General features: G+C 31.3%; 2 protein-coding genes across 3 annotated transcripts; one reads left to right on the forward strand and one right to left on the reverse strand.

Annotated features, from left to right (window-relative positions):
• The first annotated feature begins 2 nt into the window (after positions 1-2).
• On the forward strand, positions 3-17,861 carry LOC105218598 (diuretic hormone receptor). 2 transcript variants are annotated; one of them, XM_029044433.2, is made up of 12 exons: positions 3-579; positions 2,848-2,986; positions 6,189-6,390; positions 6,653-6,749; positions 6,893-6,986; positions 7,062-7,142; positions 9,717-9,796; positions 11,868-11,978; positions 12,179-12,367; positions 12,433-12,557; positions 12,628-12,678; positions 15,592-17,861. In XM_029044433.2, exons 1-12 carry the CDS (start codon positions 373-375, stop codon positions 15,623-15,625), a joined length of 1,410 nt encoding a protein of 469 aa, XP_028900266.2. In that variant the 5' UTR covers positions 3-372; the 3' UTR covers positions 15,626-17,861. The 2 variants fall into 2 exon arrangements, with proteins under 2 accessions (XP_028900266.2, XP_054090882.1); XM_054234907.1 differs by lacking the exon at positions 15,592-17,861 and adding an exon at positions 12,908-13,555.
• LOC105218597 (uncharacterized) lies at positions 17,278-18,585 on the reverse strand. Its single transcript, XM_011194295.3, has 3 exons — positions 18,423-18,585; positions 18,076-18,336; positions 17,278-17,910 (listed from the first exon to the last, which is right to left on the reverse strand). The coding sequence occupies exons 1-3, from the start codon at positions 18,462-18,464 to the stop codon at positions 17,764-17,766; spliced, it is 450 nt and encodes a 149-aa protein (XP_011192597.1). The 5' UTR covers positions 18,465-18,585; the 3' UTR covers positions 17,278-17,763.
• Between the last annotated feature and the right edge of the window lie 473 nt (positions 18,586-19,058).

Here is a 19,058-nt window from a genome sequence, read left to right on the forward strand (position 1 = left end):
ACACGAACAAAAACAATGGTTAAATGGCTGCCACGCTCCAGAATTGTCGCCAATAAAGTTAGCGGTTAGAGTAAATAGTGGACAAAATAACAACAACAGCAATACTACGTAATAGAAATTGCAGCAGAGGCAACAACAAACAATTTAGTACAAGTAATAGCAGCTAATTGCCAACGGACCAAAGTTCACAACAACAACAATAATAACAATAAAATAGGCGCCACAGCTGTGACACCAGCAGCACTAGAGGCTAATAAGCCCAGACAGCTGGGCCAAACACCCACTCCCACAAATACATAACAGTACATACAACTGATTATATAAACGACTTCTCTTCCACCCGAAATCCATACTGGATTACCAACGCCCAAAATGTCCAGTACAGATCTGCGTGCATTTTTCGAAAGCATAGATGATTCGGCGGCGGCCGAAACTCTGGACATCGAAAATATTATTGCCAATTTCTCCACGGAAATGCTGCGTATGAACAAAAATGTCCTTGATGAGTCTGCAATAAATGAAATTTCCATAAACCAAACATTGAAGGCGCTTTGCGAACAGAGCGGCAGGCGCACACCGGTGAGTACAATTTCACTTTTATAAACCCACACACATACATACATACAAACATACAAGTATACAAATTAATTGTTGGACCCGAAATTTATAGCGCTATTCCGGGCGCCGATGTGCAACAGCATGTAGTGGGCGTAGCGTTTTAATTGCACGAATATACAGTTATTTGCAAACACGCGTCGTTGATAGCGCGGCTTTCTGCTGAATTGTGTTATGAATTAAGTTGCTGCATTCGCGCAAAATTTCGTAATTTCGTTAAAAGTGGGGAAATGTTGGTAATTAGTATTTTTTTAGATGTTTTTATTGGAAGGCCAGTGCGAATATTAGTTAATTGAAACACAATTTGGTTGATTATTAAGCGATGGAAATTTTTTACCGAGCCGTCAAATCCTTTAATTAAATATTGTAGTAATGTTTTGGACTCTATTTATAACAAACCTAATTATTGAGAAACTCCCTAACATTAAAATATTCTAATAATCCATTAAAACACACGCCTAATTAAGTAATTAATTTAATTTCAATTCAATTTCAAGTACAAATTGTTTTTACAACTATACTCTGCAATAGAATAATAAACTAATTGTTCAATCAGTATTCAAATATAATATAACAAACAAATATAATATAACAAAGTTTAATTGAAAATTTACTTATATTATTTAAATGATAAATTAAAATCAAAACAGTTTTCTGACAGCTGTCAAATATTAAATGTCTAATTGAGTCTTAATTGTCTTGTAGTTAATTGAACGATTTGAAAATGGTATGACAGTTATGATACATTTTGTACGGAGAACATTACCATGGATCGAGTTTCAGTCTTTATGAAGATTAACATAAAATTAGGCGAAGTTTTTCCTATTAATCCTATACGCAGCTGGGTCTAACAATCTAAAAAATCTCTCATTACACATATACATGGTACACCGAAGACTTCGGATATAATTTTCAGACGATTTTGTTTATTTAGAGGAGCGACTTGAGCTCCGAATCACTGAATATTTACCGATGGATCCCAAGGTAGCTTATTAGCAGGAAAAATATCAATAATAACAAAAGAATCTTTCTGAATTTTTGTGTTAAATGCTTGACTAAGTTTCACTCTTCAATTGTGGTGTGAGCCTTAATGTTATTTCAAAAGCTAAAAGAGGCATTTAAAGGGCTGTCTGATTATCTAAAAAACTTCGTTATGGCATAAATATTTATCGAGAATCATATTAAGCTGAGAGATTCTCTCTCTCTCTCTTCTAACGGCTTATATCTTAATGGGATTATATGAAAATATTTCTTCATATCAAAACGAGTCTGATAGAGATGTTTCATTGTATACCACGAAGAAATGTCTAAATTATTTCTTCTATAAACTTCAATTATTATTAATTTTTATTAATATAATTTTTAATTATTTTAATTAATATAAATATCCTATATACAGAACCTTCATTTTTATTAACGACTCGCATTTTTAATCATTTTATCAAATAGTGATACACAAAAGTCATGCCATGAGGTTTCATATTTTTTGCAATACGCAAGTAATATGTAGATAAATATATACATACATCAATAAGTGCTTATATGTATCTTCCGCAAGTTTATTAACCACTCTCGGCATTGCAAGTCAGCAAATTGCTACCACAAGCTAACGCAATAAAGTATACGCCACGGGTCACAAATTAATTAGTCGCATTCCCTGGTTGTTCAGCGTTGCAACATAGCATTTAAAGCACACATTGTTACACATACTCACTTCTACGCTGATATATTTATGAATACACACAAACATATGCGTATTTGAGTCATTAAAACGTGCTCGATCGTCGAACACAAGCTGCGTGGGTCCATTAATACTTGATAGCAATTCGTATATGAGTAATAACGATTGTTTTAAAATCTTTAATGGCAATATAACACTTAATTGTAAAATATAAAAAAAAACTAATCAAAAAACTGCAACGACACTCCTAGTTGTCAAACGTGTCGAACTGATAAGGGATGACTGAAAATTTCAAAAGCAAAATCCTCAACGAATTAGTGAACATTGAAGAACATAAATTTGATAATCCAATAATATTGATGTCATTGTAAAATATTTAAATCAAATTAAATAAAAATTAGCTTAAATTCAACGTAAATACACCAAAGTCGAACTAATTATTAATTTCCACTCATATATTATTATTTTTCTGCTAGATTATTTTCTTTTAAGTTGTTTTTTTTTTCTTTTATTAGTTTTTTAATAAAATATATTTATTCCAATTCTTACAGCCACGCAATGACTCAGCCACCTACTTAACCTGCCCGCCCTCCTTTGATTCTGTTCTCTGTTGGCAGGAAACACCGGCCGGCACGACAGCAATACAATCCTGTTTTGCAGAATTCAAGGGCATACATTACAATACAACAGGTAATTAAATTCATAATAATGCTATAAAAAAGGAAAAACAGAAAGAGAGAGACGAGGTTTTGTAGCAACTGAAAACATTTTTTGTTTAATTTATTCGCAAACTAAGGCTTATCTTTGGGAGAATAGATGTTAAACCCGACTTCCCCCATAAGCTCGGCATATTGTACTCTTTTGAACCAGAATCCAGAAACTACGTAGTTCTTAAGCCATATTACAGCAGACTCCCGATAATCCGGATCAAATAAAACCAGTTGTTTGGATAATACCACATATAATTTATATATATCTATACAATACAGTATCTATATAATTTAAAATTTTGATTGAAAATAACTTGTGATTGATCTTTAACGTAATGATTGACATCTTTGCATTGCGGCCAAGACCCTGATGAGCTTCAATTGTAACAACTGTATGGGATCCGATTCACGCTATATTTTAAACCACTTTAAATCTATCTAGATCTTCAAAAGCTTCTGCGTGAGATGGTGCTTAACATAAATCCGAAGGGACTCAAACTCTTCATCACTTTCTCGCTCTTTAGTGTTCGAATTGTCTATGATTTCTTCATCAGTTGCCGTCAAAACATTTTTAAATTGTCAAATTGGGCGGAGACGAGTTCGGATATTCGATGATCGGATAATCGTGTTTCTACTGTACTCAGATAATTATAGTATACTGGGCTTTATTATACCCTGTCTAGAGACTTCTTCTACTGACCTGAAATTTCCTTCCTGGTAAATTACGATATATTTTTAACCATAATAAATCACTCCCAACTGCGTAAGTTTTTCAAGAGTAAGACCTAAAGTTTGAAAATATTGGCCTTAGTTAAAAGTTATTAATTAGCTATTAATATGATAGATAGCTGTTGTTGCATAATACTGTTGATCAATCAATTTGATATTGATTTGGAAAGTTGTCGGACACACCCCTTTTATTTTCGATTTGCTTTATGATGCGATAGATCATTAATGTCAACATTTTTCGATGACACATTTTTAACTTCATAATAAAAACGGTAAATACGCGTGCCAATTCGTGTGCCTCTTTTTTCCAAAAATAAAATTTATTTCCGGGCATGGTAACCAAAGCAGATGGAATAACAAGCTTTATAAATCCAATAGTTTTTTTTTGTGTTAATAATGATATAGATGCAGTAAAGTATACGAAAGGAAACTAAGCTAATGACAATTATTTATTAATATGCCTAAGCAATTTAATTTATTGGACGATATTTTTCGGGTGTCTCTGGTGTTATTAATACGTAGCGGTACTAGATATTCCTCTAAAAGTTTTGAGTATTGTAACGGAGTTGCCAGTTCTTGGTCGGACATGAATGCGGGTTCTTTCGGGTTACGAAAATCCGACACGGTTGTCACTCAATAGGCTTCTAGTCTATTTTTAACCCCAAAAAATTTATCAAAAAACCTATTTATTGTTCTATAGAAAAAATATTGTATTTTAACACTTACGTACATATATTCCAACTTTTTACCCGAAATCCGCTAATCACTCCTGTTTGCCGTTAAAGGATACCACACATCTAATTGCTCTGCATTTGGACCGTCTGTGATAACAAATGCAAATGTCAGTCAACTACACACATGTAGACATACATATTTGAATTTATGTCAATTTCGACGCGTCAGCTTAAGCTTGACTAAATCATTGAAACACTGCTCGTTTTCGCTGTCAACCGAATTTGTGACACATAACGCAAAGCCGGCTGTCAAGTATAATAATATAATTAGGGCAAATATTTGCAAATGAAATTTTAATCACCTCACTATATTTCTCGTACACCTATGGAACCAACCATATACACGCTGGTACACGTACATACTTACATACATGACATACAGTTGGAAATGCTGTTGCTACATTTGATGTTTATGTGAAAATTACAAATTTTATTAGCGCTTTCACACGACTTAGTCACGCGCCTACTTAACTACTTAACAAACACATATGCATATCTACATACATATATACACTCAAAATGTCACTTTGTGAAATGTCAATACTTAATTGACATTATTAGTAAATATATATTATATATTTAAACAAATGTTACTCGAAATGCAGCTGCCTCACTGGTAGTTCCAATGCAGTGGCTTCCAGCAAGTAGAAGTACATCAGTAGCCCAGATACCGAGATTGTTGATATGTATTCTAAACTGAATTGGAAACTGTAAAAAAAATCTTTGAACAGTTATTGTTGTACCTTCTAAGAAAGGTCAAATTTACAATTCTGTGTATTATAAGAAGTAGAATACACTTGGTGGCGATTAAAAACCAATTTTTTTTTTCAAGAACATTACGACTTCATTTCCAGCTTTTAGAGGGAAATTGAAAATTTGTGTCGAATCTTCAAGTTTCTTAATCAAATGAGCTTTGTCCGACAAAGATTCTTTAAATCTACACGTTTATTCCCACTATATAACCATATATTCAGGTCTTTGCAACCGAAACGGACCCGAAGAACTTCCAACTTGACCGTACTCTTCGTATTGCGAGAACAACATAGTAGTTTAAAGTCATCTCTGTACGATGATGGATTCTATGAGTATGAGTATTTTCTATTTACTGCCGAATTACGAGAACAAATCTCTCGAGATGAGCTCAGCTTACTATATTTTTAAGATACCTATATTCTTCGACGAAATACAGCAATTCCTATACTCTCCGGAAGTAAGTAAGTGCCAAGTAAAAGTCGGCTCGCTGGCTCATTATATTTATATCCAACAACAACAAAGACAACATGTAGTGCTCCATTTTGGACGAGGACTTACATATATATATTCGAAATATTAACTTCCCAAAAATATATATAAATTCTAAAAAAATCTGGCCACCGATTATTACATTGAAAAATCTGAATATCTCGTACTATCCATATAAAATCCACCTACAAGTAGTTTCAGTTTAAAAAAAAAACTGAAACGGATCTAGTCTTGAGTTATTTTTGACGACAGACTTTTTCCAGTAGAATATATTTTGTATTGCCACAACAAAAACGATTGTGTTCTGATCGTTTTCATAAGCTCAACTAATCGAAAAAAATTAAGAACTTGAAAAACTCAACCCTGGAAAAAATATTTTGTTAAGTTCTGATTTAGAAGCATCCGAACTTATCAGATTTGAGTCATGTCTACAATTACATACATTTTTAACATTCCCATCACTCGCTCTTCTTTCAGAAAATGTGACACGCCAGTGCTTGGCGGACGGCACGTGGGACAATTACACGGAGTATATGCGTTGTCAGCCGGCTACAATACTACCGCCACAACTGGCTGATCTTTCACCAACAATCGAATTATCGTCGTATATATATTTCATTGGATATTTCATTAGTTTAACATCGCTAATTTTAGCATTGATCGTTTTCTATTTCTTCAAGTGAGTAAACAATAAAATATTTCAAGATTTAACTTCACATACATATATCTTTGTTGTACACCAATTGCAAATGTAGTTAAGCTAAACAAAATGAGGAAGTTTTGCAGTAAATTAAATTTCGTTGAAATATTATATAAATAATCAAATTTTTAATGTTACTGCAATTAAAATTCTTCTGTTTTATTCATTAAACATTCATTTATTTATTTTTCTTGTTTTTCTATTTTTTTGTATTTTCTTTTGTTTTTTTGTTTAATTGCAGAGACTTGAAATGCCTGCGCAACACCATCCATGCGAATTTATTCCTTACCTACATACTCGCTGCGCTGTTATGGATACTCACGATGTGCCTACATGTGGTAAGCCAAGCATTAGGCGAAATTGTACACGTCACTTTCCCTTGCGTTGTTTACAACGTGCATATGCTTTTATATTGTGTGAACCACAGGTGATAACTAATAGCCGGTATAAATTATGAGTTTCTTCTTCTTCTTCTTTGCAGATGACTGAGCATCCCAGCGAGGCCGGCTGCATAACTTTGGTCATGATGTTTCATTATTTCAATTTAACCAACTTTTTCTGGATGTTTGTAGAAGGTATGCAGCATATGCAAGAGATTTCTTCAAATATAAATCAAATAATTGCAATTTGAAAACTTTTATTTCCTACAGGCCTCTATCTTTATACGCTGGTGGTGCAGACATTTTCTAGCGATAATATACGGTTTGTCATATACGCTTCCATTGGTTGGGGTGAGTTTTTTAAATAAATGAAATAATATTCTTTGATTTTTTTGTAAAAGTGATTTTTTTTAATTTTTTATTTTGTTTCAAATCAAGTCGAATTCATATTCAATATTTTTTCATTTATTTCGATTGTTTAAATTGATTCGTTTTATAATATTGGATACAATTTTGGAAAATTGAATGTTTATTTTAAAGAGATGTTCGAATCGAGAACATTCCGAAGTACCGAATATACAATTTTTAGATTAAATCTGAATTCTAAAAATGTTTGTTTGTTTTGCTGTATATTTTTAGAAGCTTAAACTCGAATCCAAATACTTTCGTTAGAATGCTACTAAAATAGGAGTCCTTGATCGTATATAAAAAGTTATCCATTCCAGTTAATTGGTACCGTTTGTCGAATAGATCGAAAATGGCATAATCAGGGTTGTTGTGGAATCTCACAGTTGTCGGAATCAGAATTCAAACCGACAAAAAATTCTGGTTCGTGTCATGAATTCTGTTATTATTGGTTTGATGTTCGAATCAGAAATTATATTGGTTTTAGGTGTCATGGAAACCAATTTTATCGGTTTAACTATCAGAAACAAACCAAGAGCTTCAAGGCTGACAGATTTGAGACATTTTGTTCAAATTTATTTTTTGTTTTGGAAAAAATATAATTATTATTAAAAAATAAGATAAGAACGCTAAATGACGTAATTATTGAATTCAACGGAAAAATTAAAATATTCTCAGAATTTTACAAAATAAGTAATTCAGATTAGATCATGGAAATAACTAACTTTTTATATAAAAGTTAAACAATATACAGTGGAACTTCCATAACTCGAAGATCTCCATTACTTGAACTTTTAAATTGGGAATAGCGTTTAAAAATCAAATTTCATACAAATTTCCTTCCATAACTCGGAGTTCTCCATAACTCGAACTCCTGAAGTGGCATTGAAAGGCAATTCCATAGAAATTTCCTCGAAGTCTTTTTGTGGATTATGGTGATTCGAGTTAGAGAAGTTCCACTGTATATATACACTTAAATATGTACATTTTTTACATAAAAATAATTACTATTTTTGACTTCCTTTGAGCATAAAGCGAATTACTGTGATTCCTTAAAACTTTCATTGCCAAATAAAATAAAAGCTGAAATAATTTCTCATTTTAATTATATTTTTTGGGTTTAATTAATATTTTGAACTAATTGTATGAATACAATTCCAAAAACATGTCTTGCTAATTTTTCCCCATGAATAAATAGCAGAACAGCTGATTCGAATATTGGTTTGCTTATATTCGAAAAGACGAAAATACAATCAGATTCTGTGACACCAATGAAAATCAGAATTGGTTTGCCATTCGGACATTCAGCAAATCTGTCATGGATTCCACAACACCCCTGAATACATAACTTTTGTGGAGTATGATCTTTGTTCAGTATAAACTAATTTATTTTAATTATAACTAGACATTTTTTCTTAATTCATTACTTAGTATATGTCAGTGTAATAACAAGGCTTTCACATTTTTATCCCTTAATATAGGTTAAAATATCACTGATCATGACCGAACGAACCTTTTAACTAACTTATGTACTACCAAAGTAATAGTTCTCGTTCAATTAGGGCGTTATTTAATTAGGGCGGAATATAATAGCATTTTACAGATAACGACTAAAGGCTAATACTATATGTACCAAATTAACAGTAAAGATTTTTGAAAAAGTATAATCGGTTAATAACCACGTCTACTTCCAATACTAATTTTCGGAACGAAACGAAAAGTTGATAAATTTTTAATATAGCACAAAATACAGTAGGTCCATTTGTGGAGCAGGTCAAATTTTTTTCAATAATAGTGGTTTTGGTGGAAATTTTATATATTGCCAGACCTTCTGTCAATTGGAAAGAAATTTCGGTCGTAACCTTCTCATACCGGTCCATTTTTAGGGTCATAGGCTTATTTGCATTGATAAATAACGGGTCAAGTACCTTGTATAATGAAAATTCTGTTCCGAAAATTAGCTATAGCGATCCTTTTTAAACCTCTATACTTCAAAAAACGGTTTCTCTATCTTTCCTTTTGATTTGAACACACTCCGACACTCTGATTGACTTCTAGCTTTATAATAAATATTTCAGTTATTTAGCAAGTTTTTGTTACAATACTATATTAGGCATTTCTATTATTAGCTTTCCAAATTTATATATTATTTAATTAAATTTCATTTATTTATAATTATGTTTATTTTCATACAATTTAAGTTTTATATAGATATTATATATCTTGTCTTAAATCTGTATTTCCCTTATTGCACCCAACAAACCCACAAAAGCACACCGCCATTCCCTTTAAATTATTGTATTTACATTACCATTATAATTCCATATTTGTTTACATAATTGTTGCAATTCTCTTTATTTTTGTGCAATTCTGCATAGTTCGGGTCTGTTTTGCATCTGCTTGAACTACCAGCCATATAGTACAAACATAGTTGCAACACGGACCATTAATTTCTTATTACATAAACACAGACACAGACAATTATCTAAATGTTGTTGTTGTTGTTGTTAATATTTACAGGTTGCCCCGCTGTTATAACATTTATTTGGTCAATAGCAAAAATCTTCGCCACATCATTGGAGAGTGAACATTTTAATGGCGTAAGTATAAATATTATTTCTGCATTTCGACGAGATTTATTATTGTAATTAGCAATGTGTGCAGCGTTAATGTGAATGCGATTTCTCCCCTCCCCCCACCCTGTCATTTATTAGGTTCATAATAATTGTAATTGCGCTCATTTGAAGCTATCATATTACGGATATTTATGAGCATACCGCCAATTCAACGCTTTACGTCATTGCCGAGCTCCCATAATGGTGTTTTCTTTCAATGTGGCCATATGGTGTTAGCTGGTGGGCATTTAAGCGAAATTTGTTTAATTGCGTTGATGACAGAGACAACAACATATGTTGTGGTCATATATGAATGTTTTTGGACAGATGTTCCACGCATTATATAGGATGTGTCATCTTTTATGTCTGTAGCGTTGGATTTGTCATGAATATTTGGTTTGAGCTCACTAATGGTTCAAAGATTGCTGGCGTACACATTGCTTGTCAAATAGTCTTTGAAAAAGTAGTCAAATTAAAATATCTGACTGGGCAAACCGTAAAATTTTAGTCATGCAGTGACGCAAAGATCTAGATAACCTTTAACCTCCAACGAATCTAAGCTCTAGTTGCGAAATTATAATTTAAGACCACAGGCGCGATGCAATCGGCAAACATTTCAATATTTTAGCTTTGGAAATATAATTTATTTATCCCTAACTCGAATCACCATAATCCACAAAAAAAAAACTTTGAGTTAGAGGAGACTTCCGAGTTACAGAAGGTAATTTGTATGAAATTTGACTTCTATTGCCAATTCAAGAGTTTGAGTTATGGAGAATTTCGAGTTATAGACGTTCGAGTTATGAAAGTTCAACTGTATCTCATCAAAATCCACTTCTACTTCTGAGTTCTAAGTGGTGGCAAGGGTTTAAATCTAACTTTGTTCATCAAAACTACAAATCTCTAACAGCAGTCAGTCATAAATAAAGATAAAAATTAATAGTTATGGCCTTCTTATTCACTGGCTTGTCTCTATACTATAAACATTACTCCAATATCTACTCAGCTTTAGTTATTTGTGTATATTTTCGATGACGTTATATCACAGGAAGTCAAAGCTTGCAACTTCATAAATGTTTACTTTAGCTAATTCCTTATAGGCTTTAGCGAAATTTCATTTGATTCACCACCATTCAGAGTTGTCAATCAACACATAGCATAACGTTTATTTAATGGAATACTTGAATGAGAGATTTATGAGCTGTATATAAATAATCAACACCGGGAATGTGCTATGAATAAATAATCCAAAATATTAATAAGTCAAAGGAAAGCTGGAAAATATCGAAAAGATAAATATAGGAGTGCAAAGAGGTCAATATTTCAAGAAAAATTTACTTCCGCCGTTTTCCATTAGATGTCTCTAGGGTCAAGCACTGGTCGATTAAATCGTTTAAATCGTTTTATATCGATCTTATCTTATTTTGTGTAAACATTAACCCAACAAAATATTTGTAGAGATCTGTTTGCATCCCAAACTTATTCTCAACTGAAAATGTCACTTTTTAAGCCGAATTCTCGACGTTTGCTGTAATGTCTCTAAGGTCAAGCACTGGTCGATTAAATCGATTAAATCGTTTTATATTGATCTTAACCCAACAAAATATTTGTAGAGATCTGTTTGCATCCCAAACTTATACTCAACTGAAAATGTCACTTTTTGAGCCGAATTCTCGACATTTGCGGGAAATTTAGCTTTTATTTTTTAATTCCAAGAAAAGTGCGGCTGAGGCTCATCGACATTTGTAACCGTTTTTATACAAAAAAAAAACTTAAATTTACAATTTACAAATTTACAAAGTTATGGATCTAACATATTCTCTAGAAGTCTGACTCGAACTCTTACACATTCGAAATATATTTGATAGATCGGCATACTTCATTGATTTATAATAATTCGCAGATATTTCTCAGTTGTTATTATTTTCACCGCAGTTCACGTAGACCCCTCACGTTCACTCAGGTTTAATACATCATATAAATCACTGGACTTTAGCCCAATAACATGTACATGTAGCTTACTATTATTATATATAATTCTCGCTTTTCATTCCAGTTGTTCATACAGTGTTCGTGGATAAGAGAATCTCACATTGACTGGATATTTCAAGGACCTACCTGCCTTGTATTAATACTCAATTTAATATTTCTTATACGCATTATGTGGGTAAGTATATTATTATTATAGAATCGATTTATATATATTTATATACGCTTAATATGATATTTGTTTTATTTTACTGGCTCTTAACCTCTAAACCAGTACTAGCAGTTCTACTTTATATTTTTTTTTTAAATTATATTTAAAACTTTAATCTGCTCATTTATCTAATGTACCATTGGTCTTATCTCTCTCTCTTTTCTCAGGTACTCATCACGAAATTGCGTTCGGCCAACACTCTGGAGACGCGTCAGTATCGCAAGGCATCGAAAGCATTACTTGTGCTCATACCGCTGTTCGGCGTCACCTATCTCATTGTGCTATTTTGCCCCGGTGGCGAAGGAATGACACAAAACATTTTTGAAAATCTGCGTGTCTTCCTCATAAGTACACAGGCATGTATATTTATTGTTGATATTATTAATATTAACCATTATTTAGAAATATTTTTATGTTTTAGGGCTTTTTCGTTTCCCTATTCTTCTGCTTCCTCAATTCGGAAGTGCGCCAAGCTCTGCGTCATCGCTTCATGAGATGGCGGGACAATCGGAATTTACGAAACGGCAGCATACATCGTAATCGTAGGTTCGTAAAAATAATGTTTAAAAGATATAGGAAATATTTCTAAGAATAATATTTCTAATTAATTTTTCAGGCATCGACTGTCCAAGGACTACTCGCATCGTTCAAGAACGGAGAGTTTACGGTAAGTTGGGACAGGAAGTTGTTAGTTTATTTTAGAAAAAGTTGTTATTTATGTGTGTATTAAATATATTATTATAAATGGTGCATGAGCGTATGCATAACTGTGCTACTCTGTTTCTAATAAAATTCCTTTCCTAGTTAATTTTATTTCATTGCTTTACTCTTTCACTATTTTTTACAACTATACAATTTATTTTTTATTTTTTTTTATTATTTATTTTCAAATTCAGGCTTACATCAACTAGCCCCGTACCAAATGGATTCAATCATGACTAACCGCAAACTGCTCTCAGAACAAAAACAAAAAACAAACTAACTCAACTGAAAATGAGTTGAAGCGCATAGCCATTTGTTGTTGTTATTGTTGTAACAGCACAAAAAAGTCTACTAAAGCACTATTGCAGTGACGCTCGCGTGGTGCCATACGCTTAGCACCAAATATTGTGGGAACACATACGTGCAGCTATCGTTATTATTTGCTATTGTTTTGCATAGTTGACACAACTTTCCTAACTGAGATTGTTTTATCATTAGTTTTAATTTATTTGTAATTGTTCTGTTATAGTAATTTAAATCTAATATGATAATCTTCTTTAATGCTGGTTCATTTTTAGTCTATGTATATATGTATGTGTGTGTGTATATATAAATAAGTTTTTATTATAAATATATGGATTTAAGTGACTAAAAAACTGGTTTATTTGTTTTTTTTTTTTTTGTGCTGAGTTGTGATTGTATAAAATTTTAATATATTTTTTATGAAATTTGTAATTATTGCATGTACAATAGTTGCCTGTTGTGTATAGTGAATACAAATACATCATTAGAGTTCTATAAAAATATTTGTTTTTTAAATAATTATAACAATAAACATAATATAATAAATAAACATGATTAACCAATAGATTAAATTTTAAATTAATAATAAGAAAACATTTATAGTAAAAAGTTTAGGAAAAATAAATAATATAAAATAATAAAAAAGAAATTTTTTGATTGAAAATTTATTACAATAATAATTTAATTAAAAAAATATAATTGTGAATGTAATAATAATAAAATTGTATTTAGAAACTAATCACAGAAAAATAAAGCAAAAGCTACAAAAGTAAATTTTCATAAAATTTTTCGAAAATTTTATTTAAAGGACATAAAAAATCGAATGAATTCAACTTTTTCAAACATCGAACTTATGGTGGTGTGTGCCTTGTTGTTAAGGTGCTATACCAGTGTAACCCATGCAAAATTAGGCGATTTTTGTGATTTTTTTTCAATCGAATGTTTTGAATTTTTTTGGATATAATAAAGTATATTAATATATAAAAATAGGTAAAAATATTGAAATATTGAAAAAACGGTGTTATGTGCTGTCTTCGGAGGTGGCAAAAACAAGTTCCTCAACTGCTGACGTGATTCCGGCCGAATGAGTTGCTGAAACAAATAAAAATCAAAAAGATATAAAATGACCTATGATATTTGAAAATATCAAAAATTAACAAAATTACGAATTTCTGAAAAATATGGTATTTTTTTTAATGTCAAATGCCATTTTCAACCAAAAGATATATCATTGTATAGTAAATACAGTGGAACTTCTCTAACTTGAATCACCATAGTCCACAAAAAAACTTCGAGTTAGAGAGACTTTCGAGTTATAGAATGTAATTTGTATGAATTTCGACTTATATTGCCAATTCAATAGTTCGAATTATGGAGAACTTCGAGTTAGAGCAGTTCGAGTTATGGAAGTTCAACTGTATATTCAAGAATACTTAGTTTAAATTTGAATTTCGGTCAATGTATCGTTGAGTTATGATGTCAGCAATTTTGAGAAATGTCGTTTCGAGAAAAAAGCGTTTAAAGTTTCAACTATAGCGGCTTATTATGTATACTTACGAGCGGTCACTCTTTTGAACGCTGCCATTAAAAAACTTTTCAAGATATCTTGTCGATTTCACAGTACATTTTTGAAAGTATAAACTATCGAATAAGCATCAAATAAAAAAATCGATTTTTTGAAAGTGTCACACTCGTATAGCCCCTAAACCAACTAATGAAGAGTCCTATAATTGTTAAGCCGACTCCGAATGACTGTTATTTATCAGAGCAGTTTATTCATGCTAATAATAGACAAAAACTATTTAACACATTTGATGAAAAAATGTATTTTGTAGTATTATAAATAAGTGATGATGAATAGAATGTTATAAAGTTATATAATATTATAGAGCTAAGAGATATAATTAATTTAATCTAATTGTATGACTGTTTAACTAAATTATAAATAAAATTTTGTAAAGTTAAAGTTAATACATTAATATGAGATTAATTAAAAAACAATAATTATAGAAAAATGGTTTTATAAAACAAATAAATTGCAAATAAAAATAAATCAACATCAGTTGGATTAATTAATGTTGATAACAAAATAAATTTATATAAATATTTAAAAAATAAAAGTTTAAATTTTTTATTAATAAACTCATATTTTTTAAACAAGTTTTTAAGCCAAATATGAATTTTGAAAACTAGATCAAAAATTTGTAAACAATGCGATAGTATTACAATTACATCTACGGCACACAAAGTAAACACATTTAAATGAAAAAAATGTGAAAAATGTTTGCCTTAAAATATTGTTTTTATTTTGGTGTAAGTGCCTTAAAAAATATTTTTAAGTCGACATTATTTTATAGTATTGCGTTTCAAGAAATTGAAAAAAGATTATAAATAAAAAATAAAGAAAAAATTAATTAAAAAATATTTTATCAAAATGTAATTCTATATAGTGATTTTTTAAATATATGCATGCATTTTTTTATTTATAGAAATATATGTATTTAAGTATCGCATGCCTAGGCAGTAAATAGAAAACAATACAATAATCTCACACATATTTCCGAAATTTTCACAGTACCGAGGAGTATATGATTTGTGTGCGACCCTAGCATAGCCACAGCTCCAGTTCGATGAAACGGCATCATCAACACACAACACACACACGCACCGACTACGTTTGAAGACTTGCAAAAAAGTCAAAATACGAACGTACGAGAACCGGAAAGACTTTGCCGAGTGCCAATATGTCCAACTAACAAATGCTTTGCTATCTATAAACACAACATTTGCTGAATCTATACTATTGACATGTACTGTATATAATAAGATAAAAAAAATTAGAAACTATTGATATGTGGCAAAAGCCAAAGGCATTGTCTACCTTCAACTTTTTTAAACAATGTACACATATGTAATTAAATGTAGCATTTATATGTGTGTGTGTAAGTATGTGTACATGTGCCATATAACTATTTACAAATGTAAAAAAAAAAAACATAATAATTTAAATATAACTGAGTGCGCTTGTGTGTGCAAAAAATCGTACTCCAAATGTTATTTTGATACCCTGAACAGACAGGGTATATAGTTTATCACGATGTCTGTAACACCCAGAAGGAAGTGTCGGAGACCCTATAAAGTATATATATAAATGATCAGTATGTTGAGCTGAGTCGATTTAGCCATGACCGTCTGTCTGTATATATACGAACTAGTCCTTCAGTTTTTAAGATATCGTTTTGAAATTTTGCAGATGTTATTTTCTCTCCAAGAAGCTGCTCATTTGTCGGAACTGCCGATATCGGACCACTATATCATATAGCTGCCATACAAACTGAACGATCGGAATCAATGACTTGTATGGGAAAACTTCCGCATTTTACTACATATCTTCACGAAATTTGGTGTGAGTTATTGTTCATAGAAATAATTTAATCTCCGAAAAAATTGTTCAGATCGGTTCACTATAGCATATAGCTGCCATACAAACTGAACGATCGGAATCAAGGGCTTGTATGGAAAACTTCCGCATTTTACTACATATCTTCACGAAATTTAGTGTGAGTTATTGTTCATAGAAATAATTTAATCTCCCAAAAAATTGTTCAGATCGGTTCACTATAGCATATAGCTGCCATACAAACCGAACGATTGGAATCAAGGGCTTGTATGGAAAACTTCCGCATTTTACAACATATCTTCATAAAATTTGACATGGATTACTGCTTAAGGTAATAATATAATCTCCGAAAAAATTGTTCAGATCGGTTCACTATAGCATACAGCTGCCATACAAACTGAACGATCGGAATCAAGGGCTTGTATGGAAAACTTCCGCATTTTATTACATATCTTCACGAAATTTGGTGTGAGTTATTGTTTATAGAAATAATGTAATCTCCGAAAAAAATGTTCAGATCGGTTCACTATAGCATATAGCTGTCATACAAACCGAACGATCGGAATCAAGGGCTTGTATGGAAAACTTCCGCATTTTACTACATATCTTCATAAAATTTGACATGGATTACTGCTTAAGGTAATAATATAATCTCCGAAAAAATTGTTCAGATCGGTTCACTATAGCATACAGCTGCCATACAAACTGAACGATCGGAATCAAGGACTTGTATGGAAAATTTTTCGCATTTGACGTGGTAGCTTCACGAAATTTGACATGGATTAGTAAAATTTTTTCTTTTTTTTTTACTTACGTCTTTAGATTTGCTTAAACACATAGTTACTAAAAGAAATGCACCTGTGAAGGGTATATTTCTTGTTTTCGCATACAGTTTATTTTAGAAAATGACATTGTGCTCACGGCAATTAAAAATAAATACAATTTTACAAATTCACTAAAAATTTCATACATATGTATATGTATATACATGCCTATAACAAATTAATTCTACTGACTTCAAGCATTTTAAGATTGAATTAAAGATGCTATAACATAACACCATATCCCTAACTCATAGTCATAACTGTAACAATATTTACTATAGTCGATTTGCAGTTTTTGTTTTCAATTCGAAAATGCCAAATAAATCAAATAGAAAAAATTCAAAAAATCAACAAACAATTTTTTATGGTTACAGGGAAAATGGAAAATCACAATTCAATTGATAGTTAAAGTTATGGTTACAGTCTTGTTGTTATGATAACGCACCACTAATTGGAAGCATTGTTGCCCGTAAATTTGGTTCAATCAGCTGTTTTATATGGATATGGTTATGACACCTTTAATTCAAGTTTTCTTTCTTATTATTTTAGTCAACTCTTTTCGTTTTTCGATAAGGCATTTCAGGAAAGTTTCATAATTATTCTTCTTGTAGCATGAACACAGATCTACTTCCTTGTAGAAGTTCTGTCGATAATTGATATGCAGAGGATACTAGATGATAGATAATGATGGCACATAAGATAAAAACGTATAAGCTTAATATTAATATTTTCGATATTTCTTAAATACAATATTTTTTTGAAAATACACTGCTGATCGCAAATATAGTTTGAAAATAAAAACAAAAACAAAAACAAAAACACGCGATATACTTACATCATTCTTTGCACACAATTCCTTTCTAGATTTTTTCGCCTCAAATGTTTCGATCGCACCAATAAACTCCTTAAATGCGAGCGCTTCCTCTTCATATAATCGGTACATTGCATTATCTGTGCTCCTTTTGTTATACACTCCCTTGCACTCTTGAGACAAGAAGTCAGGCCTCCAGGGTCGATAATATTGATCGCCCTTCTCGCTAACAAGATCAACGTCACATGTAAATAATCGTGGTAGATAACCGTTTACCGCTAGCAACTGCAAAATACATATATATGTATGTTTGTATATAGAGTATAAATGTTAAAGGACAAGCGAATACCATCATACCCCATCATACTTACACGCACGGCAAATAATAGTAGTAAATGCAGCCAAATTTTCATTTGCAAAAAAATAAATAAAATGAAAAATATAAGTATTATGTGTTTTATGAACCAAAAAAAAATGGAAACTGAAACTTGAAAAATGAATGAATGAAGGAAGTTTGCTTTGTGTTTAATTGAAATTAAAAATAAGTAAGGAAGGACTAAGTTCGGGTGTACACGAATATTTTGTACTCTCGCATGTTATTTATTTATTGTTAATGAAATAACATACAAATCAAGCCATATATTCGGCATAAAATCCAGTAGAATAACGAGAATCACTATATATAGCATATGGGGGCTGGGATAATTCCTAAACTGTTTTTACTCATTTTCACCACCCTCCTAAATCATATCCGAGATTATATGTTCTTATATTTTTCTTAAGATATCTCAGATAATAACCGATATATGTATACGGTATAAAGCCCACCGGAAGTTTGAAAATCCGTATATTAGGTATAAGGGGGCTACAGGACATATTGATTGGCCTGATTTTGCTCAATTTTAACACAGAGATACACTAGTAGAAAAAAAACAGATTTCTTTGAATTGCTTTAGCTCTTTAAGTAGTATATTTTCGGTAAAAAATCGGTCACAAGCACTGAGGTC

The sequence above is a fragment of the Zeugodacus cucurbitae genome, chromosome 6 (genome assembly GCF_028554725.1).
Source record: "Zeugodacus cucurbitae isolate PBARC_wt_2022May chromosome 6, idZeuCucr1.2, whole genome shotgun sequence".
NCBI lineage: Eukaryota > Metazoa > Arthropoda > Insecta > Diptera > Tephritidae > Zeugodacus > Zeugodacus cucurbitae.

What these genes read in the sequence shown, in the direction of transcription:
- LOC105218597 (XM_011194295.3), bottom strand. Translation starts at nt 18,464, where the DNA reads ATGAAAATTTGGCTGCATTTACTACTATTATTTGCCGTGCGT. An exon ending in TACTATTATTTGCCGTGCGT is followed by an intron (nt 18,337 to 18,422) that starts GTAAGTATGATG and finishes TGTATTTTGCAG; the next exon opens with TTGCTAGCGGTAAACGGTTA. An exon ending in AATTGTGTGCAAAGAATGAT is followed by an intron (nt 17,911 to 18,075) that starts GTAAGTATATCG and finishes TCTATCATCTAG; the next exon opens with TATCCTCTGCATATCAATTA.
- LOC105218598 (XM_054234907.1), top strand. Translation starts at nt 373, where the DNA reads ATGTCCAGTACAGATCTGCGTGCATTTTTCGAAAGCATAGATGATTCG. An exon ending in CATACATTACAATACAACAG is followed by an intron (nt 2,987 to 6,188) that starts GTAATTAAATTC and finishes CTCTTCTTTCAG; the next exon opens with AAAATGTGACACGCCAGTGC. An exon ending in TCAAGAACGGAGAGTTTACG is followed by an intron (nt 12,679 to 12,907) that starts GTAAGTTGGGAC and finishes TTTCAAATTCAG; the next exon opens with GCTTACATCAACTAGCCCCG.